The 24,992-nt window shown below is 40.4% G+C and overlaps 1 protein-coding gene across 2 annotated transcripts in view; it reads left to right on the forward strand.

The window, feature by feature from the left end:
- The window catches only part of RORB (RAR related orphan receptor B), a 179,031-nt gene that overhangs the window by 142,838 nt on the left and 11,201 nt on the right, over positions 1 to 24,992 (forward strand). For both annotated transcript variants that reach the window (XM_059656917.1, XM_059656916.1), the window contains exons 5-9: positions 10,447 to 10,568; positions 11,769 to 11,901; positions 16,050 to 16,157; positions 17,902 to 18,012; positions 20,891 to 21,003. In XM_059656917.1, the coding sequence (XP_059512900.1) occupies positions 10,447 to 10,568; positions 11,769 to 11,901; positions 16,050 to 16,157; positions 17,902 to 18,012; positions 20,891 to 21,003 (587 nt within the window). The remainder of the gene's footprint in view (positions 1 to 10,446; positions 10,569 to 11,768; positions 11,902 to 16,049; positions 16,158 to 17,901; positions 18,013 to 20,890; positions 21,004 to 24,992) is intronic.

Genomic DNA, 24,992 nt, shown 5'->3' on the forward strand with positions numbered 1-24,992 from the left:
GTCTCTTCATCTGAAAAATAAGGTGGTTGAACTAAATGACTTTGAAGGATTATTGTTCTCCCACGTCCTGCTGGGAGCTTTGGCCATGTGAACAAATATTCCCTTTGTTACAGCCACTTTCCAAGGAGAAGGACAGGGTGGTGGAGAGGAGATCTGCAGACAACCAGGCAATTCTGAACGATGCTGAAGCACTCACTATGGCAGTAGCTGGCCACACCTCCCTCCCAAGGAGCAGGACCACATCCAGGACTTTCCATGGGGCTGAAAAACCCTGTCACATATACAGTTAATAACTACAATCAAACCAGAATTGTGCACCAGACTCTTCTCTCCAGCCACCCTCCTGAAAACAAACAAACAAAACAGAAACAAGATATCTGGTTAAAATGAGAATCAAGGACAATCAGAGGCAGCTCAAGGAGAGGGTGGTGGCCAATCCCACAACAGCCCAAGTTCATCTATAATCAGTGTAAAGAATGAGCTGCTATACAGATACAGCTTCAGGGCAAATCCCCATGTCCTCTCTGTCACACTCCAACCTAATTACCTTCCCACACCCCTTTTAAGAGAAAACGGGAAACTATAGAATGAAGATACATCTTGACTACTAAGGACCAGCCTGAGCCCAGACCTACATGGGTCACCTTGGTCACTAAAGAGGGACTTGCTTGACTTCTCTGAAATTTTAGCACCACCTTGTTCTTTGCCACCCAAATAATCTCTCCAGTATCCTGCCTTCTATCTAAGAATTCCCTGAGGACAGGGACTGAGCTAATCAACTTGATTTGTCACCAATTCATGGCCATGAATTATTCTGGAGCATCCCAGGATAAAGAACCCTGTAGTTCTTTGCTAGGGTCATTCAAGTCCATATCTTTCTAGATATCTTTTAATAACCTCACAAAGATGATCTAAAAATCACCTAGCAATATGTTGTAATAACCCTACTGTCATGCTCAAGCAGTGATTACCCGTAAGTGGAGTAAAAGGCATAATGTAGACAAATGCACTTTGTGACCAGCAAGGCTCTAAACAAATACAAAGATGTGATACACACATACTAGTACATGCTAATTCAAGTATTTACACATCTGTTTATAGTAGTTGTTTACATATTAGTCACTACATGTTTATACCTCTGATAATACAACTTTCCTAAAGTGCTAGCATTCACTAGATTAGGTAAATCTTCTAAATCACCTTTTCTATTTTGAGTTGAAATTGTGCAAATTTGATCTTCCTCAGTGGACTTCCTCTAGAGAGACTAGTTTGGGATTAAATTTTTTACTCAGAATTCAGAACTTCATAAGAAGATTCTAAAATCCACCTACCTGGGGGCGAGGGGGAGGGGAGCTCTTGAGAAGCTATTGGAAAACCAATTCCATTTTATACACTCAATTTAAAAGCTAGAGTAGATATGAAATACTCTGCAGTGAGGAGGAGGAAAGCAGATTTCATGAGGTTCTGCCTGTGACTTATCGAGGGAGGGAATGTTTATGCTTATAAGGTAGCCTCTGAAACAGACCCCACTGTTGAATAGCACTTCAACTCATTACAAGCTTTGATACTGGTCTCCGAAAAAGCTCTGAGTCGCTTTTCCACTGATTAGGTTGGATATAGCCTTAGCCTCAGGGTCCAGCACTGTTTGGGGAAGAGCTGGCTAGGGTTAAAATGCCATATAGGCCATGGAACACAGAAATGTCGATTGATGACCAAGTTTCTGGAATAATACTTTGGTGCTATTAGCTTAGTATACAACCGACTTATCAGGCTCTCTCTACCAACCGGTACAGGATTTATTTATATGATGATTACAAAATTGGGGAAACCTCTTGGAAATGTTCCTAACTAGAAAGGCTTTGGGTTTACTTGTTTTATTTCATTTTTATTTTAGGTTATAAAGTTTTCTTTAAAAATATACCCTCAATACTGAGGAGAAAGAATTTACAATTTAAATTTGAACTATTTCATGAGGTCTATTATGGAACTATTTGGTTTTTAGACAGGTTTATTCTAGGACAATGTTGTGCTAGACTATTTAGAAAAATGCTTATTTTAAAACCTTAGTCGATTAAATGTATTATTTAAGATAATCAAGTTTTTTATTTTATTTTAGATCAAATGTTAGAAAATGTAAAATTTACCTCCACAGACTTTCTCTGAATTAGTTCTTTCTAAAGGTCAGAAATACATTGACTAAATTTCCAAAGAAGGGGTGGGTTAGGGGAGGAGTTGCTTGTGTTTAAATTAACAGTCAATTCATATGTCAACAAAATCCAAATAGTAAAGTTCAATCCTAATGATAGCCCTGAGCAAGTTTCACAATTAGGTTTTCATCATCTGTGACTCACTAATTGTGCTTCGGGTAGTGTGTGGAGGTGCAGTTTTTAAAAGCGAGTAGGAGAAGATTTGAATGGGCTCTGGATTATATACTTTTTATTTGCTCTATCAAGACTCTTCAAGTGCTTTTAGGACTGTGAGCTGTACTCTCAACCTCTGTAACTGTAAAACCTCTCCTCCAAGAGTCAAAACAGGGAAATTCCTGGGAAGACCCTCATACTCAAGTTGCCCTGCTTCACAGAGCCCTTAGAAATGTCTCTCTGCTGCCAAATCCTTCTGTAAATGGAAAATTAAATCCAAAGAAACTAAGACTTTAAGATGTTAAGCGACTTTCCAAAGGGCTCAAGTAAAAGTCTGAATGGGGGCATATTGGCTTCCTCATCTTACAACTCACCAAGTCTAGGATACTGAAGTAAGTTGATCTTTGCTGGTTGTTCTGCGAAGGTCTTTTACTATGAAAGCTAATTTTGAAATGCAATGTTTTCATAATAGATTCTTTCTCAGTCAATTTTCTTAGCTAGCTTAAAGAAAGGGAACTGTAATTTTTCAAACATTGGGCATGCACTATTGCAATAAAATGAAAACACTTGTGATCCTAAACAGTTTTTCATTATTAAATTATTAAGAAGCCACCCTCTTATTTCATTTGTTTTGCTGCCTGTGTTGTTTCTTCCCTTTGCATACACTCTGCTGAAACACAAATGCTATATAGATTCTTTCAGTTTTTCTTTCTGCTTTACTTTCTGCTTTCTTACCTTCTATTAAAATGCAGAATCTCAGAGAGAAGGAGGGGGAGGGTGGGTGGGTGGGAAGAGATCAATGAAAGAATGTGTATGCATATATGCAAAACTCATGGACATAGACAATAGGGTGGTGAAGGGACATATCAAGATTCCTCAGAATCTTTATGTCCCATTTAAAGATACACTCAACTTTCCCCACTCCCAGGATTTGGGACTCCAATGAAAGGCAATTTTTTTTTAAATGTTCTTACCTACGCTTTCTGAAATTTGAGAAAATATTAACTTTTTTATTAACTTATTCATTCCGTCTTTGTCCAGAAATTATTATTATGTGTTAATCTGATTTTTTCATTGTCTTTCTCTATGTTTATATTTCATTGAACTGTGTTTTATCACATTTTCATTATTTTTTATAGTTAATAACATAATATTCTATTTTATTAATATATTTTATTGAAGAACTCTAAGAACACTTTGGCTCAGGTCTACATGAAGTAAAAATCAGTTATTTTATTCTCTGATACAATAATTGGTAATAGAATTTGTATGACAAGAAGACCAGAAGCTACCCTAATTCATTGGTGAGAGAGTTATGAGTGGTTGGACCATGAAAGTGAGCCAACAAATGAGTTATAGGTTATTTTTGTCCCCAACTCTTTCTTAAAAGAATTTGAGGAAATTAAATGCTAAAAAGACTACTTTCTTATTGAGGATGTAGATTACTAAGAGATGGCTGCTTTAAGCTTAAATGTTACTGATGTTTTTATGCTGACAGCACAATTCTATTTGTGCTAAAAAAAATTAATGATCTCTAAATAGAAATTAGAAAAATCAGAAAGGTCTTGAAATTGACATTGTCCTTTCTGACATTGTCGCCTATTACCCTGTAACCAGTAGACTTGTTCTACTAAATAATAGAAAATTTATAAAACTAGTGGTCTATTGTCAGAAAGACAAAATGCATACTTGGTTAAGTGGTTCTCCTTTCAACCAGTTCTTATAGTTACTGCCTCAGAGCATGGATACTGAGGAATCTTGATATTCTGAAAACCTAATGCAGGCACTTAAAACTTGCCTTGAGCAAGTCCGTAGAGATATCCTGGCATTAATTTAAAGTGAATCCCTTAAGAATTCCACTTTCACACTAGTAGTATAAACTAAACAGAGAACTGAGCAGTTCTCTAGATCCTTAAGGCAAGTGAAAAATCAAAAATTCATTAATCATTTTGATTGAGGCTGAGGTATAGTATTTTAGGAAGACTACTTCCAAGTTAAAAAAAAAAAAAAAAAAAACCTTTGGGGAGAAAAATGAATAGGGGGTATATAGTTCACCAAGAAGGAACCATCGTTTATCATTTTAAAAAAATAAGGGAAATAAAAGAGGGGGAGGAGAAAGAATTGGGAAGTTCAGTGCAACCCCCTCTAATGCTATCTATAGCCTTGAGTCTCGGCCTTCTCACCTACAGTTGGGCCTTGGGTGCCCTTGGTAATAATACTAAAAGCAGCAGTTTTTAAAGATACACTCTACTTTCCCCTCTCCCAGGATGTGGAATTCTAATGCAATCACCCTCACAGTCCGTGGCTGTCTGAGACACTGTAGCCTTTGGGAGCACCTTTTGCTGAAATGTCTAGTGAGAGCTAAAATAAGCCCCTTTGGTGGAAAAACCCGCTGAGTGGTTGAAATCAGAGCTGCAGAAGGTCACTTGCTATTTTAGTAGTTGCAAGCTGGTCCTCATTTTATAACATTACAGTTATAAACAAGAAATTGTCACCTTGCTTGTCAGTTTGCTTATTTCTCACAGAAATAAGTGTAAGTCGCCTCTTTTCCTACATGGAATTAGGTAATTCGGATGACTTGTTTCCAAACTTTGCTTTATTGCTTGGATCAATATGTAAGAAATGTGTGTGTGTGTGTGTGTGTGTGTGTGTATCTTTAAGCATTACTTCAAAATATCATTTTTCCATTGTCTAATGCGATTCACCTTTAAAACTCCATTTACCAGTGAGAACTTTATCACATGTGTCTCAACTATCTGTAAATGCCTTAAGGGGGATTTCCTTCCTACTTATTTCAATAGATCACAATGAAGATTGATGAGGACTGGGGAGGGATGTGGAATTCCATAGAAAAGAACCCAACCAGCTTCTAGAATTATTTAGATATAGTCCATTTGGAAATAGAGAAAGGAAGTTAGTTTCAGCCCCAGGGTCCTATGATTTATGCACACACTATTGAAAATTACCACCAATTTTATTCCATTTTGCCTTAAAAATTTTATTTCTCTCTTCTTAGAATTGCCCATATTATAAGTGTATTTAAGATTAACCCTAAGTGGGTTTAAGATTACACTTCTAGGGAAGAGAGACAATTTTAATAACATTTTAAAATATTTTCATCAAAAATGATAAAGCATCACATGTTTGTAAAGACACATGAAATATAGTCAATAACATTGTAATAATTATGTATGCTGTCAGATGGGTACTGGTAATATCAGGAGGAACACTTTGTAAGGTATTTGACTGTCTAACCACTATGTTGTATACCTGAAACTAATACAAAATAATATTGAAAAAATTACAGAGCATATTTGCCTATATCATTTATTTTTAAACCTCTTCATTGGGGTATTAATTGACATACAAAAAAACTATATATACTTAATGTATGTAATTTAATGATATTGGTGATAAATATATACCCATGAAGCCAGCACCACCATCTCTGTCATAAACATACCCCTGTATCAATTATTTTAAAGATTTCTGGGATGATCCTTTCTCTTGAATCCCACATTATCATTTCTATTTCATAAAGAGAGTTACTTAATACATGAAGTTACAAATGTTATTAACTGGTTATAAATCTTGAGTTCCAATAAGCCTTCCTTCAAGAAAAGCATCAGGGTCAAAGTCTAAAAACAAAGCAATTTTATGTTTTAAAAGTTGTATACATTTATATGGGGAAATAGAAGAGAAAGTGAAAAGAAGCTATGCTTCATGAAATTAACAAATAGAAAATAGGGATCATCAACTTAATATTAACCTGTAATTACACACCCAATTTTCCCTTGCCAGCATCAATATTTACATTTTATCCATCATGATTGAAGGAAGTGACTGGACTGAGCATGTCAAACTATATTTCTCAGTCCTTGATATCATTTTATTATCAAAGCAGCCCACATACTCTTAGAGAGTTGGACAAACCTCTGTATACAGAAAATTAACTGCTGAGATGTTAACTGCATTTTATTTTCCACTTAAAGAAATCTCCAGCCTCATCCCTGGTTTTAGGAAGGGCAGAGTGTAGGGCCTACGGGCATTGCCTCTGCAGGTGGTAGAATTTCCCATTAGTCAGTCATGTGGGCCGTGTTCCTGTCAGACCCATTATCCCAGCACAGTCCGTGCCGACTCCAACATGTGCCTCCTGCAGCCCAAGTCAAAGAATCCGACAAAAACTGGGCTCTGAGCGCGACTGCAATCCAAGTCGGGGAAACGGATGAAGGGGATGTGATTGCCCAGAAAGATTCCACATCCTCTGCTCTTTTACCTCAGTCTCTTTGTCTGGACTTTCTCATGTGGTTGGTCCCTGGAGATGGTAGCGTTTACTATTACCTTTTCTATTTTTCCAGGCAAGGACTCTTAAAAGTTCCTTTGGCTCCCAGCAGGAACTTTGCATACTGTATTCATTGTCTCTCCCTCTGTCCCTTCTTTTTTAATCTTTCTCCCCTTTTCACAACTGCAGACTCTAGTTCAAGCAAACTGTCTTCTCGGTTGCGCATCTTTCTAATTGACAGAGTGAACCCTTGGGCCTCGCTCCTATGGGACCAAGTCTAGCTTTACTTTGTGGTTTATTGACCTGAGCTTTGAGAGGGTCAAGTTGGGTTTTTGCACGTGGCTCACCTTTGCACTGCAGACTCATTGAAGAAAGTGGAGGGGGACTGCTTCGCAACTGTGTCTGAGCTCTCATTGATATTTACAAGTCTTATGTCAAAAAGAGATTTGCCTTCTACTTCTCCCCACAAGAGTATGGGAAATAATTGTGCATGTTTAATGTTTGACTTCAAAGCCATTGTGAATGCTTAGGTTTTAAAATCATTAAATGAAGGCTCAATCTAAGCTTTCTAAAATCCTTTGGGAAATAAAGCAGAAAATGGAAGGATGATGGATGGATGATGGATGGGCAGATGGATGAATATTGTCAACATTATTTTACTAACTCAACATTGGCTGAGCACCTACTATGTAAATGTTCTCTCTCTTCCTCACCTCTCTCTCTCTCTCTCTCTCTCTCTCTCTCTCTCTCTCTCTCTCTCTCTCATTTGCAGTTCCTGTGCATCCTCCTTCAGAATTGTCTTGAATCTAGCCCCTCCACTATATCTGTCATTCTTACCTAGTCCAGAACCCCCTCACATCTTGCCTGAATTTTCACAACCACCTGACGAATCTCACATTACTCTCCAATGCCATCTCCTCTTCTTTGCCATGACCAGGACCACCTTTCTAACACAAAAACCACATCACTCTCCTGCTTCACAGCTTCCACAAACTCCCAGACGCCTACAAGATAAAATCCAAATTCCTTTCTCAGCCCTCAGTTTCTAGTCACAATTTCCATCCCTAGTCTTATTATCTCCTTATCTCCTCCATGCACTCTATGTTGCAAACACTATAGAATTCTTGCTAGAAAAGACAGACTCAATTTCAAAACACTATTTGCTAGCCCTGTAAAAATGGCTCTAGAGCAGTGGTTCTCAACCTTCTGGCCCTTTAAATACAGTTCCTCATGTTGTGACCCAACCATAAAATTATTTTCGTTGCTACTTCATAACTGTAATGTTGTTACTGTTATGAATCGTAATGTAAATATCTGATATGCAGGATGGTCTTAGGCGACCCCTGTGAAAGGGTCGTTCGACTGCCAAAGGGGTCGCGACCCACAAGTTGAGAACCGCTGGACTGTGAGGTGTTCCTGTAAGTGGGGTAGGTCCTGGAAGCAACTATTTAAAATGGCGTGTAATTAACACCTTGTTTAAAAGCAAATGGGCCCTTCAAAGAGGTGCTCCTTCCCCTACATTAATTTACCAGAGAACAGGAGCGGATGACATAGCAGTCTAGTTCTTGAAGAGCTCACAATCGTGAAGGACATGGAACAAACAGAGTCTACACAAATAACCACAGTGTGAGTCTGTCTAGATTGAGGGTTTAATTGGAGGTAGAATCAAAGTGCAATGGCAGCTGGCCCTGCTACACGGGGACACAGAGAAGCAGGACACCTTCACCAGAAATGGACATCTGAGCCGAGTGCGACAGCATGCATGTGGATGTAACTTCCAATTCTGCTTCACCCGCCCATCTGTTTATTAGGCCCACTCCTCCCCATGCACCGTAAGCTTTGGTGGTAAAAGGCTAAGTATTTCTAAAACTTCAGCCAACAATTCCTAGAATGTGCCATAATGGAATAGGTAAAGAGTTTTTCATAATGCAATTTTGAGCAGCAATTGTAGTTTTGCTCATTAACCCTGAAGCCTGTAAATTTTAGCTAACAAATCAGCGTATCTTTGAAGATGAAAACAAACTATGCTAAGAAGATAAAGGTTTGAAAACTAAAGAGCTATAAAGATCTATGTTTTCATTATATACCTGTTGAAGAATAGATACATGCTTTTTTAGACTCTAATTAAACTGCCCAAGTGAAATTGAAAAATGGTGAACCGTGACATACCAATCTATTTTAATATGATGTATAGAGTTATTCCTGCCATTTTTTACAATATAGGAGGATATTCAATAAAATTTTGAGCATAGGATTTTTAAAGAAAGTATTTTATAAGATAATAAGCAGTGAAAGTCTAAAAATGTTTAATGCTGAATCCAATAGAGCATAACTATAATCATAAGTTAGCATTTGCAGTATTTTCTACATCTACCACTTTATAGTTCTGATTGAAAAAATCTAGATACAGAGGCAGAGCTGCCTCAAACAGATTGTCGAGCTGCAGCGGGAAGGCCGGGGAGGGTTGGGGGGCAGGAGGTAGGGGGGTAAGAGATCAACTAAAGGACTTGTATGCATGCATGTAAGCATAACCAATGGACATAAGACACTGGGTGATAGGGGAGGCTAGGGGACTGTCTAGGGCGGGGGGATAAAATGGATACATATGTAATACCCTTTGTAATACTTTAAGCAATAAAAAAAAAAAAAGAAAAAAGAAAAAGAAAAAATCTAGTAAATATTGAAATTTCTTCCTTCAGTGCAGCAGTGGTTCCAAAACTAAATCTCTCTGTTTTGTTTCCATTGAAGTCATCACACTGCTTCCCCAATGACAAACAATATAAAATGTCCTAAGAATGGTAATTTATTTATTCAGTGTTTATAATGTGCCAGGCAATGGGCTATATGACATTTTTTTTAATTTGGGAAGTTCATTAGAAGTTTCTCTCTCCATCACTAAAACTCTATTTCACACCATATATACCAGAAGCTTAGCAAGGCCAAAGAAGTTACCTAAATACTGCTTTGAGAGTTATCTTGGAGAAATAAAAAATATCTATTTAGAAAAACAAACTGTCACAGAAGTTACATTTGAAATGGCACAACCTGAAACACAAGAAAAATCCCATTTCCTTATGAGCGAAGAACACTCAACAGGCTAAAAACCAGTTATCTTCATTCTGCTCACACCCCATATACAGAACTCCCATGTAATTTGGACAATATTCTGAGATACTGCCTTATTCATGTGTTCCAACAGCAGATGGAATTATGAGGACACCTCTTACCAGCTCCAACTTCAGGGGATTGATAATAGGTTTTTAAGGAGAGCTCTTCTGTCTGGTTCTATCACTCAAATTTCATATCTCCAAACCCCAAATCATCAGTATTTAAGGTACAATACCAACTACAACTCACTTGGGATAAATGGCCCCAAAGTCTGATTATGTTTGTTACTACCTTTTTTATGAATATAATCATTTTATCTTTAACTCTTTTAAAGAAACATTTCATCATATAAAAAATTAGAAAGAAGAATATAATGCCCCCATGACCCAACATCAATAATTATCAATCCATGAGTCCTGTTATTTCATCTATAACACCTCTCCTCTTATTATGTAAGATATCCACATGGTTCCAAAGTCAAATCCACAAAAATAATGTCATCAGAGAAGTCTAGCTTCTATCCCTGTCCCCCTATCTATTCTCCTTCTTCCACAGAAAACTGTTGTTTTTATTTTAGATTATTGCTTAATCCTTTCCTTCTTAAAATATGAGCAAATATATTTATTTGCAGGTTTCTTTGAGCAGAGTGGAATTTCATTTACAAACCCTCAAATCAATTGATATCCTTTCTCATAGATCGAATTGCACAGAACATCATTAAGTCCCACTTGGAGACATGTCAGTACACCATGGAGGAGCTACACCAGCTGGCGTGGCAGACCCACACCTATGAAGAAATTAAAGCGTATCAAAGCAAGGTACTCTGGGAAACTACAGGAACGTTTTCCTGTAGTTTCTCTATTTCTGGCTTTCTCAACTTCACAAGTATTGACATTTTGGGCTGGACAATTCTTTGCTGTAGGGACAGTCCTGTGCACTGTAGGATGTCTAGCAGCATCCCTAGTCTCTACCCACGGTAGCAACCCCTCACACACAAGTATGACAATCAAAATGTCTTTGAGATTGAGATCCTCAATTATAAGATCTACCAATAAATGAAATTTTAATTAAATGTCTAAATCTGCCTGTTTCTCAATATTTGACTATAACATATATTGGAACAATGACATCTTATCACTTTTATATAAATAAGAAGACAAAAGTATAGTTATGCTCAATGAAAACCAGAATTAATACAGTCAGATTTATGTTTCCCATTCCAAAGTAAATAACCCAGAGATCAAAATACATTTCTGGGATTCTGTGTTACTTAAGAGAGCAATTTGATTTGATATCTTTTCCCTTAAAATTAATTTTATACAAAAAAATCTCTGTAAGTTCTGGAAAAAGAACACAAAAAACAATATAACAAGTTTAGTATCCATCAGGTAAACATGAAAATAAGGCTCTTATAACCTTACAAAAGCCTATGGATGAAATTCGTATCCCTCAGTGCAAGAGTTTGTTTTTACAAAATGGACTAAGCGCTTGAGTTTATTTAGGTGAGGTGATGGAGGACAAGGAAGGGGAAAGGATAAAGAAACTATAGCCCTAACCGGTTTGGCTCAATGGATAGAGCGTCGGCCTGCAGACTCAAGGGTTCCAGGTTTGATTCCGGTCAAGGGCATGTACCTTGGTTGTGGGCACATACCCAGTTCGGAGTGTGCAGGAGGCAGCTGATCGATGTTACTAACTCTCTATCCCTCTCCCTTCCTCTCTGTAAAAAATCAATAAAATATATATTTTTTTAAAAAAAGAAACTATAAATAACTATCTTTACATGCTCTTGCAATGTTTCCATGATTCTAGACTCAGTACTTTGATAATTGTGGCATATCAAGGTTCAAACAGGTCAAAATAATATCTTAGAAAATATTGCCCACCTCTTTTAAAGGAATCCGGTAAATTCCCCCCTTGGTCCCTAAGTGACAGATAAGCACAGCAGGGCAACCCTGAGTATTTCATTGACTCTCCCAGCTGCCCTCTATTCCACGTACATTCTCTTTTCTCTCTTGAAGTCCAGGGAAGCACTATGGCAGCAATGTGCCATCCAGATCACTCACGCCATCCAGTACGTGGTAGAGTTTGCAAAGCGGATAACAGGCTTCATGGAACTCTGTCAAAACGATCAGATTCTACTTCTGAAGTCAGGTAAGCCAGGCAGAGATGCATGGGGTGGGGCTAGTTTAGACCAGGATGCGGTCGACCCTGAGCTCAATGTTGGTTCTAGAAAATCCTCCTTCCAACATGTACCTCGTTTTTACCACCCACACTGTCAGCCAACTCCCAAAGGAAACTCTCAGCAATAAAAATGCCCTGATACTCACTCACTTCCCCCTTTGAAGTCAAATACAATTTTGCTTATTGAAAGTAGAGCTATTAATTGCAAAGGTTGAGATACCCAGCTTGACAGGCAGTGCAAGTAATTAGCGTGTCAAGGTGGCTGAATTGCTGAGCTGGCTCTAAAATGTACTACTTGCCTTCTGTTGGGGGGTGGGGGGGAATCCAGGCTAGCTGAGCTCTGCCTCTGTGGTCATTTCCAATCATTTTAATGAGGATAGCCTGCAGCCAGAATACACTGGGAGAATCTCCACTGTGCTCTCATCATTCCCTCCTCCTTCTCTCACATACTCTGACACACACACAATGAGGAGGTAGCTAAAGAAACTGCACATGATTGACTTTGCAGATACTATTACGCAAACAGAAAAAAAATTATTTGTCTTTCTTGGCCCTATTTGAAAATAGAAGACAAGAACCACCATGGTGTATATGTTAACATTCATGGTCTAGCCCAGTGGTCGGCAAACTCATTAGTCAACAGAGCCAAATATCAACAGTACAACAATTGAAATTTCTTTTGAGAGCCAAATTTTTTAAACTTAAACTACATAGGTAGGTACACTGTTATTAACTTAATTAGGGTACTCCTAAGGCTTAGGAAGAGCCACACTCAAGGGGCCAAAGAGTCGCATGTGGCTCTTGAGCCACAGTTTGCCGACCACTGGTAGACCACAGTAATAATAATGTACTCTTATATCTATAATAACATACATATATATGTTTATGCTTACCTCTGACATCTTACTTAATCTTATGAGGTAGGTATTATTTCCATTTTGTAAAAGAGGAAGTGAAGGTTCATAGAAGTGAAGGGCTCAATATGACTCAAGTGTTCAATATCACAAAGCCAATATACAACAAAGCTGGCATTTGAACTTAGAATTCACATAGAATTCTAAGTTATTTTAAGTTGCTGCTTCTTGAGAGCTTGTTTGGAGGTTCTAGCAGGGGAGTGCAGCTACTCGTATACCCTTGACCGAAGACCGGTCCTCTCCTGGGGGGGGGGGGGGGGCGCGGGGGGGGGAAGGTCGTCCTCTTCGACCGAGCGCGCAGCTTCGGGAGGGAGGCACATGGATCGGTGAGGGAGGAGGGGGACACCCGCCTAGCCAGCCAGATCAGCCGAATCAACCCTGGCGATCAATGGGGTGACAGATGTCGCAGCCAGATCGCCCTCACATCCAGTTGCTGCTTCTTTACCAAATGATTCAGGTTGATGTGAATCTTGCCTCAAACATTAACTTGATTACCCTATTGCTGTGTAAAAACAACCCCAAAACTAGTTCAAATGACAACAATCATTTATTTGGCTCTCCCAAAGCTACAATTTGAGCAAGGCTCAGCAGGAATGGCTTGTCCTGCTCACTGAGGCAACTTGATGGGGGGCAGTGGGGGAATCCGTTTTCAAATTGGCTAACTCACATGGCTGGCAATTTGTGCTGGTTGACAGTCCAGAATTCAACCAAGGCTCTGGGCTGGGTGCCTCAGTTCTTATCCACGTGAGCCTTTCCACAGACTGCTTGGACTTTCTCACAGCACGGTTACTACGTTCCAAAAGCTACCATTCCAAGAGAACAAGACAGAAGTACCTAGCATTTCTCTGACTTGGCTTCAGAAGGTATTACTGGAGTCAGTCATGAAGGTCCACCTGAGTTCAAGGGTAGGAGACACAGATTCTACTTCTTGATGGGGGAGTGGTAAGGTTCTAGAAAAGCAAGTGGAATGGAAGATATTTTCATGACTTTCTTTGAAAAACAAAATCCACCACAGTTGCTATGTGACCTTGAGGTATCCTCTCTAGATGAAAGCTTCCTTGTTTGTAAAGAGATGGACTAGAAAGAACGGATTCTAAAGCTGGAATTGCATCAGAGGGGCTTACTGACTGCTCTGAGTCATGGGCATCATCTGAGGCCCATGAAATCAGAATCTCATAGAGGGGAATCCAGTCCATTGCATTTTTTAGTAAGTCTCAGACATAACTGGTCCATGGACTGACATTTGGGAACCATTTGACCATATAATTTTTATCATCTCTGCCTGCTGGAAAAATGTTGTCTTTAATATAAAAGGTAGAGTTATATGAGCCTCCTGTAACTTACCCACAGAAAGGAGCTAATAAAACTTACCTGAGCCCTATCTGATTTGGCTCAGTGGACAGAGCTTCGGCCTGTGGACCAAAGGGTCCTGGGTTCAATTCCGGTCAAGGGCACAACCAAGGGTTCAATACCTTGGTTGCAGGCTCCTCCCCAGCCCAGGCCCTGGTCAGGGCACATGCAAGATGTGTTTCTCTCACATCGATGTTGTTCTCTGTCTTTCCCGATATTTCTCTCTGTCTTTTTCACTCTCTTCCCCTCTCTCTAAAAGATCATTGGGAAAATATCCTCGGGTGAGAATTAACAACAACAACAAAATTTTTTTAAACTTATCTGACATGGTATTGTAAGGGGCAAACAAAATAATGAACGTAAGGGGCCTTGGAAAGTGCCTTCCACATTGTAGATATTCGATAAATGGTACCTATTGTTTTTGTTAGGAAAGCATTGCTTCGATTGACATTTGCAAAACCTCTCTTACATGCAAGCCCCTATTGCAGGTGACCTATGAGGGACAGCAAAGAGAAATCAGCAGAACAAAAGAAACAAAACACAGGCATAAATATAAAGCAGCCGCATAAGAAAGGCACTATGGGTACCCTTGGGTACACCACTGAGAGTGGCCAAATTACCCATGTGATGCCCTCATGCAAATGTGTGGCTTCTGAGTATGGCTATCACCTTCCAACAGTCTACGGGGCAAAATCCCATTTCTCCCAAATGTGGAGAAACTGCAGCAATATAGTTCCTCAGGATGTCAATAAATGTTGGGGGGTAGGGGGGTAACGGTAGTAAACTAATTCATTCAATAAATATGTATTAAGCAACTATTATGCGCCAGAGCCTTTTTAGGTCATAGACATATATTGAGTGAATAAAATAACCGCAGCTGCCTATGGCTGCAGACACGGGTCCTGTCCTCGATGGGCTAGCAGTGAAGTCAGAGAAATGCGAGGTCCCTCAAGGTTGAACAAGGTCCTTCATGTTGGGATGTTTCCAAACCTTTGATCTGTGATGGTTCAGACTCATTCCTTCCATAACCCATTTATCTCTGGAGAGAGAACATATTCAGCATTTTGCCAAAACTTATTTGACCAAAGAAACCCTCACTTCAAAGAACATCAGATATAATGGTGCCCCAAGCAACACACTGAGGGAGTCCCTGCTTAAAGTCATCATGTGCTAAAATATACATGGAGTATGCAAAAACGGGAGCAGACAGCTAGTTTTCCCAATATCAAAACTGGTACAAAAGTTAACAGCCTGGGCTTGCCTGCCGCAAAGCTCCTTTCTAGGTCACTTACCATCACTTGTGAATTCAAGAGTTGAAACCAACTTCAATATTAGTCAAAAAATAGAAAGAAATATAGCTTTAGCCCTAACTGGTTTGGCTCAGAGGATAGAGCATCGGCCTGCGGACTGAGGGGTCCCAGGTTTGATTCTGGTCAAGGGCATGTACCTTGGTTGTGGGCACATCCCCAGTAGGGGGTGTGCAGGAGGCAGCTGATGGATGTTTCTCTCTCATTGATGTTTATAACTCTATCCCTCTCCCTTCCTCTCTGTAAAAAAATCAAAAAAATATATTCTTTTTAAAAAAAAGAAATATAGCTTTAAAAAATGTTGTTTCTTCCCTCCATTTCAGCCACCTTTTAAGTGTATTTTATCTTTAATTCCTCACATAGCGCCAAGAGAGCTATATTTCAAAAATAGGTATTTTTTACTTGGGAAGGACTCTTGAAGGATTTCTGTATATGTCTCTATATGTCTTGCATGTTTTAAAGTTTTTGAAAAGTCTCTTGACCTATATGAAGTAACAACCTCTTAATGACTACATATATTATACACAGTTGTTGTTTTTTCTCATAGGTTGCTTAGAAGTGGTTTTAGTGAGAATGTGCCGTGCCTTCAACCCATTAAACAACACTGTTCTGTTTGAAGGAAAATATGGAGGAATGCAAATGTTCAAAGCCTTAGGTAAGTTTACCTTTGATGATGACACAATTTTATTAGCTACCAACCATTTCTCTACTAAGCTTGCAGTTGGTAAATAAAATACCTTCTTTACTGTGAACTAGTATCCCACTTTCTTTTTAAAAAAATATTTTTATTGATTTCAGAGAGGAAGGGAGAGGGAGAGGGAGATAGAAACATCAATGATAAGAGTCAATCATTGATCAGCTGCCTGCCCCACACTGGGGATCAAGCCCACAACTAGGAAATATGGTCTGACCCATAGTCAAACTGAGACCTCCAGATTCATAGGTCAATGCTCAACCACTGAGCCACACCGACCGGCCATAGTATCTCACCTCCAATAAGGGTTGGACTAGGTGAGCCTCCAATGTTTTATCTAACTCTTGAGATCTTATAACTATGCATCCAAATATGAAAGGATGGAGAAAACCGTGGACCTATTGGGGCTGACCAGGACTCATTCAGAAATCAATGAAGACTGTTTCGAAAAGATCTGGGCTGCATTATAGGTCATTCTTTATAGAATCAGCTTTTCTATACCTTCTAGCTTACTGCTTCACAAAGTATATTATGTAGACCACTGGTGATCCATGAGTGACCTCTTACATTTTAATGTAGAGTCATACTCATTAGTTAAGATACTTAAGAGAGGAGCTCCTTCATTTGTTTCTCACCCCAAGAAGTAACACTCGTCCTGTTAATTGATGAAGTCTGGGACCACAGGTAGAGTGGGTGTCAGCCTGCCCAAAATGACCCCCAGTCCAGGCTCAGGGAGGGCTCAGAGTCAGCCTCTGGAAGCCTGTGTATCATTCACATCCAGGCATCAGTGCACGGCGTGGATAAGAAGAACGTTAGCAAAGATAGGCTAATGCCAGGAAAGGTTTTAACGATTGACAGTACCATTTGTTCCACATCCTGCCCACAGACATCCAAGAAGGCCGCTGCCCTTTGACCTGTTGTGCCGTTAGGTGATATGGTAGGCAGCAGCACCATCAGGGCTGGCAGTGTTTCCTTCTGCAGCTGATACACGTCCATATCATCTCCAAGGCTAGATTTTCAAGAAAGGAGGAAAAGCCTTGGCAAGCGACTTGGGGATATTTCCAGCTTCATAAAATAAACATTTACCCAGGGTCAGTGTAGGGGCGAAGCATTATTTTGCCAAAATTCACAATGGCTAACCAACTGACCTGCAAATCATTCATTAGAAGATAAAAATAAATGAATGCTTATTCCTCAATCAAATTTCCAGGGAAGTTACCAAATTGAAAGATACCTCATCTCTGTTCTGTTGATTTTTAACATCTCAGTTCAAGGCCCCTGTTCACCGTACATTACCACGTTCAAGTGCCACCATGACTGATAGCCCTCAGCCCCTTATCCATAATGTTTTGGGTTTTCTATGAATGCTGTAGCTATACTAAAGGAGCCCCAAATCACTTATTTAAATTGTTTTAGTTGAAACTAATTTCAAGCTTATACAATTAGGCTCATGCCAGGTATTCCCACTTGAATATTACAATGGCCACACACCATTTCCATCTGCCCCTCACTGGTAATATTAACTTTCATTACCTGGTCAAGATGTTGCCTGGATTCCTCATCTATAATTACTACTAAATCACTTTTTATGGATAGCAACTTGGAAATATTCTTTCTACGTGCCTTCTAGGTAAAATCTTGAATAACTTTTCTTACTATTGCCCATTCCAATCAAGTATTTTCATTGACTTGCCTTCTTTTATAGGTTCTGATGACCTAGTGAATGAAGCATTTGACTTTGCAAAGAATCTGTGCTCCTTGCAGCTGACTGAGGAGGAGATTGCTTTGTTCTCATCTGCTGTTCTGATATCTCCAGGTAGGGAAGGCTGAGGTCTTTATCTTTTCTTTTTGACCTGTTTTATTATCTTTCACATGGATGACACCTACCTCAGCCAAGGTGCTCAAGAGAAACGTTAAAAGAACCATATGTTCTTTAGCAAGCTTGTGATATTTTTGGACAATCCAAAGGAAAGTACTTTGAAGTTAAATCGAACGACCGGTTTTGTCTCAAAAGTAAGAGTAGAGCATGTGGTAAGGGTCATCCCAGATTCAGAAGAGCCAAATTATTCTTTAACAAGAAAATAAAAACTGATAGTGACTTGTTTTAACTAAGTTCCATTTTGATTTTTAAAATAAAGGAGATAGTTGAAAAATTGTCCAGTAAGATGAAACTCAAAAGAAATATACCTGAATGAAAGATCCAGTGTTAAGTACAGCATACACCTTCTCCTCTTTAAATACCTTTTCCTCTGGCTTATCCACCCATGGTAAGTGGGTGTGCTCATTGCAAGCAAATGCTGGTTCCTTTTCTTTTTTTTCTTTGCCTCATTAGAGAATTTAAAAGAAGGTAAGGACAGCAGGGGAAAATGGCTCCTATTAAGACCAGAAAAGGAAGAATCTCTGATGTGGCAGAGACATCCTAGTACAGGCTGTGCCACCATTTACCTGTGTGACCTTGTACACTTGCCCTCTCAGAGTCTCAGTTTCCTCATCTATAAAGTAAGAGGGTTGGGCTTCATAATAATAAAGACCTCATCTAACTCTAAAATGCAGTAACATGGCAACAAGTTTTCAAAGAAGGTAAGGTGTGACATTTATAGATCACATAGAACTGTAGCAGTTGAGATTATTTTTAAAAATATATGCCAGCCTGAAAAAGGATAGAATCCTAATCCATACCTGGCTGCTTCTTCAACGGGAATGAGAATTCAGAGTCACTCACTCAGCTGCCTGTACAGTTAGATTTGGATAGCAGTGTCATTGATAGTTTACTGAAAGACACATTCCTGCTAACTTTTACTGTCAAGAGACTCATTCCTTCAATAACCCATTTATTTCTAGAGACTAGATTTTTTCTTCTTATACCCTAATGTATTTTCTCATAGAGGCAGGAAAAAATCAGTCTTGCCTATGAAGGTACACTTTGACATGCCATTCTAGCTATACCTACCAATAATACCAGCCTCTACACTTTGTATCCATTAAGGCTTATTTATTTCTTTTTTAAATGGAAAAAGTGACAAATATTTACTTCTGGTAGCAAACAACTGCCAAATAGTTTCCTCCTACCATTTACTCACTGCATTTGATTATGCCCATGGAGTGTAGTGGGATGGAATATTAATTCTAAGCCTGTGGGTCTATGATGAGGGAGATGGTTTTACCTCGGATGCCTGCTTGCTGGAAGGAAGTGTTACAGAACTCACTGTCCTCTTTAGGTATGTTTGTGGCAAGTCAGTAAATTCCTAACAGCAAATACTTAAGACATGATTTATCAATCCTTAAAGATAACTCTTCCACAGGAAGGCAAGCCTGTACCTTATGAGTTAGGAGTCAACTGAACCATGGGCCGTTCTCTAGAATGGCCATCAAATTCTGCTGAGCTTGGAAGCACTATATTTGGCTTACTCTACCTCGTGGGGAATCTTCCAATTCCAACTCTGGTAACAGACCCACACTCAGAGGCTTTAGCTACTCCAAATACCTGGTTTGCCACTCTGGCCTAGTGCCATAATAAAAGAGAAGATAGATTTCCAGACTACGAAGGCTCCATCTCATCCCAGACACCCCTCCCCGCCCCCAAGGTTCTTGCCATAATGACCACTGTCTATTCAGCTCCAGAGAGTTTAGAGAGGGGAGAGGGAGAGAGACTTAATTTATTCTGATTGACAATTGTCAACTGAAGGCTTTTGTGCTCACTTACGTAAGGGTTTGCTTCACTGTTGGCTAGACTTGTTCTTGCCCTGTCTAGGATTACAGAATCGAGTTTCTCACCTGACCTGAACTGTGTTCAGAAGGATCATGTCCAGGTTCTTTTCCATGAGTATTTTTTAGCATTTGGAGACTCCAGGAGTCTCTCCATTGAAGTTCCAACCTAAGGCATTGATGCTGGGCTGAATTTTGTCACCATGGTGTCTAGAGTTTCTAGGAAGAAAGGAAGGAGGGAGAGAGGAAGGGAAGAATGGAATGAAAAGAGGGAGGAAGGAGTAAAAAGGAAAGAAAGGAGGAAGAGAGGGCTTATCCTATTCACCTTTTAAAAATTCATTATAGAAAAAGAGGACTCAGAATTAAATTTTTAAAATTGATTTTATACTTATGTGAGGATTAAATGAGACAATACAAATCGCCTTTCCCTTTTATAAGCAATGTTATCATTCTGTTACACTTCCTTCCAGCAAATAGGCATCGAGGTAAAACCACCTCCCTCATCATAGACCCACAGGCTTAGAATTAATATTCCATCGCACTACACTCTATGGGCATCATCAAATGCAGTGAGTAAATGGTAGGAGGAAAACTATTTGGCAGTTGTTTGCTACCAGAAGTAAGTATTTGTCACTTTTTCCATTTAAAAAAGAAATAAATAAGCCTTAATGGATACAAAGTGTAGAGGCTGGTATTATTGGTAGGTATAGCTAGAATGGCATGTCAAAGTGTACCTTCATAGGCAAGACTGGAGTTTACTTAACCATTGGGTCCTTAGTGCATTCTGGTTTCCTATGTCAATCCATTGTGCATTCCTGTCATCATGGAATTGCTTATAAAACATTTATGTTCACTATAAAAATTACATGACTTCAGAAGCAATTTAGAACAAATTTTAAATGGGTCTGAAACTCAGCACTTGTATATGCAGGTGAAATAAAGCAAAGCTTACGTTCCCACTCCTTCTTACCATTCCTTTCTGCTGTCAGACCGAGCCTGGCTGATAGAACCAAGGAAGGTCCAGAAGCTTCAGGAAAAGATTTATTTTGCACTTCAACATGTGATTCAGAAGAACCACCTGGATGATGAGACCTTGGCAAAGGTAGGTCCGCAGACCACAGGCCCCTTGTCACTGAAAGAGGGTGCAATGAGCTAAAGGGCGCTGGTGTGTAAAGCAAGAGACAGTTCTTGGCAACAGTGACTTCTGAATGTTACCAAAGGTGCATACATTTTGAGTTCACGTTTAAAAGGGAGGCTAGTGAATGACAATAGATGGAGAAGAGAATGCCGCCCCTTAGGAAAGGGCGATACTGATGGACCTGAAACCCCAGTACAGGGAAACAAATGAAAGAAACTGAGGCATGTCATCTGAAAAACAAAAGTTCAAAGCAAGGAATCAAGTCTTCAGAACGCATATGTGGCACAAGAAGAGACTCTGTGCCACTCAGGAGTCAGGTCCGGGTAAAAGTTAAGAGGTAGATTTTTACTCAAAACATGGAATAAATATAAAACGATGAGCATTGCTGAAAGGAAGGGTCGACCACTGTGTGAAGTAGTGAGCTCCCTGTCATTGGCCATATTCTAATAGATACTGCTTGGTTTCCTCTCGGATATATTGCAAATGACAGTACTACCCAGAATAGAAGATTAGGCTGATTCCTTGTAAAATTCCCTTCAACTCTAATCTCTTCACTCAAGATTTGCCCTGGGGGGTCTTTCAAAATGACAGGTGTCTCATGGGCAAAAGCAGGCAACACACCAGCAATTTCTTGATTCAGCTTAGGAACAGTGATGTTTAAGAAGAGAACTGAGACAAGTTGTTTACCAACATAAAATGATCATAAAAAGAAGGAATTTTCTAATAATTGATATTTAGCACTATTTTAGATTTTAAAGTATCTCTAATTTCTTAAGAATTTTTGAGGGCCAGAATTATTTTAGATTTCTAAGTACCTTTGCTCTCTTAAAAACTGGATTTTTGGCGGGATGAGGGAAGGTGGAGGAGGGATGAATGGTGGTAGTCAGAGACTTGACTTTGGGGTGGTGAACACATAATATGGAGTACGGATGATATGTTAAAAAAAACAAAACCTGGAATTTTTTTACAGGGTAAGCAACTAGGAAATGGAGCTTATTCGTGGTAAAGATGTTAGAAATCCCACTCTTTGTCTTGTTGTTGTTATTTATTAAAACGCTGTCATTCTGCTCTTGAAATTACTTTAAAAAGGAGGAAAGACTCTGTCGGGGATACTATCAGAATTTACTTTGCACATAAAGAGCATAGTTATAAAAAATACTGAATGAGTTAAATATGCTGCTTCATTATGGTAACACTAGGGGCCCGGTGCACAAAATTCGTGCACTGGGTGTGTGTGTGTGGGGGGGGGGGAGTGTCCCTCAGCCCAGCCTGCCCCCTCTCACATACTGGGAGCCCTCAGGCGTTGACCCCCATCACCCTCCAATCGCAGGATCGGCCCCTTGCCCAGCCAGGCCTGACGCCTCTGACAGAGGCGTCAGGCCTGGGCAGGGGACCCTCATTTCCCCCCATCACTGGTTCTGCCCCCAGCCCAGGCCTGATGCCTCAGCCAGAGGCGTAGACCCCCATCACCCTCCGATCGCCTGATCATCCCCTTGCCCAGGCCTGACGCCTCCGCCAGAGGGGTCAGGCTTGGACAGGGGACCCCCATCTCCCCCCGATCACTGGCTCTGGCCCCCGCCCAGGCCTGAGGCCCCTGGCCCAGGAATCATGCCTGGGCAGGGGACCCCCATCTCCCTCTGATCGCTTGCTCCACCCCACGCCCAAGCCTGACGCCTCTGACCCAGGCTTCAGGCCTGGGCAAGGGGACCATCATATCCCCCCAATCCCCGGCTCCGCCCCCCGCCCAGGCCTGATGCCTCGGCCAGAGGAGTTGACCCTCATCACCCTCCGATCACCAATCACCGGATCGGCCCCTTGACCAGGCCTGAGGCCTCCGGCAGAGGTGTCAGGCCTGGGCAGGGGACCCCCAGCTCCCCGTGGTTGCAGGCTCCGCCCCTGCCCAGGCCTAACGCCTCTGGCCTAGGCGTCCGGCCCGGGCAGCGGGGACCCACAGCTGCAGTGGCCCCGCGATCGTGGGCTTCGCTTTAGGCCCAGGCAAGGGACCCCTAGCTCCTGGGACTGCCAGCTTCGACCGTGCCCAGCTCCCATCGCTGGCTCCACCCCTACTTCCTGCTATCACTGGCCAGGGCGGCAAAGGCGCCTGATTCTCCGATCATGGCTGGGGGGCAGGGCAAAGGCGGCCCCAGGGCCGCCTTTGCCCTGCCCCCCAGCTCTTAGCTCCCCCCTGGGTTTCCGATCACTGTCAGTGGCAGGGGGCTTCTTCCTGCTTTCCCTTTCGCCTCCCTGCATTGTGCCTACATATGCAAATTAACCGCCATCTTGTTGGCAGTTAACTGCAAATCTTAGTTGGCAGTTAATTTGCATATAGCCCTGATTAGCCAATGAAAAGGGTATCGTTGTACGCCAATTACCATTTTTCTCTTTTATTAGATAGGATTGTGTTAAAATAACACAACCTAGGAAGAACATTTTCACAGTGTGGAGGGCTAGTTCTCTTTGGTATAACTTTGCACTTAGTGGGAAAAGACAAATCACCTTCACTCTGCACCTGTTTTCTCCCAGTTAAGAGCCAAACTATATGCTTTCAGATAACCAGACAGAAAAGATGGTAATGTGAATACCTGCATCTGTCTCTTAGAATGCATATGTAATTAGCAAAATGAATAAATACATCTAGTTAATTAACTGGGGGTCCTGCATTTGGGACCTCCCAAAGACTTTGGTCCCCATATTTACCAAACTAAAATAAAGGTTGATAAAATCCAGAGTTAGACAAAAGTTGTTGCTATTCTGCTCAGGGGGACTTGTCTGCTTTTCAGAAAACTCTAGTTTCATCATGTGTAAAGTGAAAATTATAATTCCTGGCTCCTGTATAGATGTGCGTTAGGTTCAAATGAGATATTTGCACTACATGGATTCTAACACACTGTGACACTGATTATTACTATCCTAGGAGAGTAAAACTCTCATGCTTACACCATCTTTTACCTTCTGGTGTCCTGGTGCTGGCGATCTGAGGTATTAAGATAGAAAGGAGATAGGGAAAATGAAGAATGAAAGGTATTTAGTGGCAAGAAAAAAATTAAAACACAGACAGTAGGTCACTTTAATTCTCCTTTCTCCATCTTTGATGGGAAAAGTATACAAGTCAATTATTTTTAAAGTTTTTTAGATATAATTGGCATATAAATATTATATAGTTGGGGATGCACAATACTAGTATAATGATTTAACACTTGTTTATACTATATTGCAAAATGATCACCACAATAAGTCTAGTTAACATCCACTCAATTCTTTTCTTAGTAACAATGTTGCAAAGCTGGGGACCAGAGAAAGTATTAGAAGAGGGGAATTTCTTGTATAAAATTCCCTGGAACCAGATGACAAAGCATTGCGTCCACGGGTCTTGTGTGGACGTTGGGTTTTTGTGGGGGCCCTTCCTTGTAACTGTCATCATTTTAATAGGGTGTAATTGGAACAAATGTGGAGGGGTCATGAAAGAGAATGAGGACTGGACTCTCATTTATCCCAGCTCTGAACTGTGTGGCTTTGGATACGTCACTCGATTTATCGAAGACAGATTCATCAGCTGTCAGATGCTGGGGGAGGGATGGCAACATCTCTCAAGGTCCTGAGCTTGAATGCTTTCAGGACAATGGCACCATTAACATATAGGGACACCCTCTCATCAAACCCACACTCTCCAGAAGGAATAAATGTTTTGTTTAAATCCGAGAAAACAATTCTACCCTACCACAGAGTCTTCTCATCCTTTCAGAAATGTCCCACAATACCTCTGAAACAGAGACGACCATTCTTATGAATGCTATTAATAGACTCCTTGGGGAATCTGGCAAACATTATGAAACCTATCTCTAGAAAAATACACACATACTCAACCATTGTATGCAAGTCCAGGGCTCGGGTTAAATCCCCAGTAGGTGGGGCAGATCTGCCTCCTGTGTACTGTGCAATGACTATTTCACCCT

Source organism: Myotis daubentonii, chromosome 11, assembly GCF_963259705.1.
Source record: "Myotis daubentonii chromosome 11, mMyoDau2.1, whole genome shotgun sequence".
Lineage (NCBI taxonomy): Eukaryota > Metazoa > Chordata > Mammalia > Chiroptera > Vespertilionidae > Myotis > Myotis daubentonii.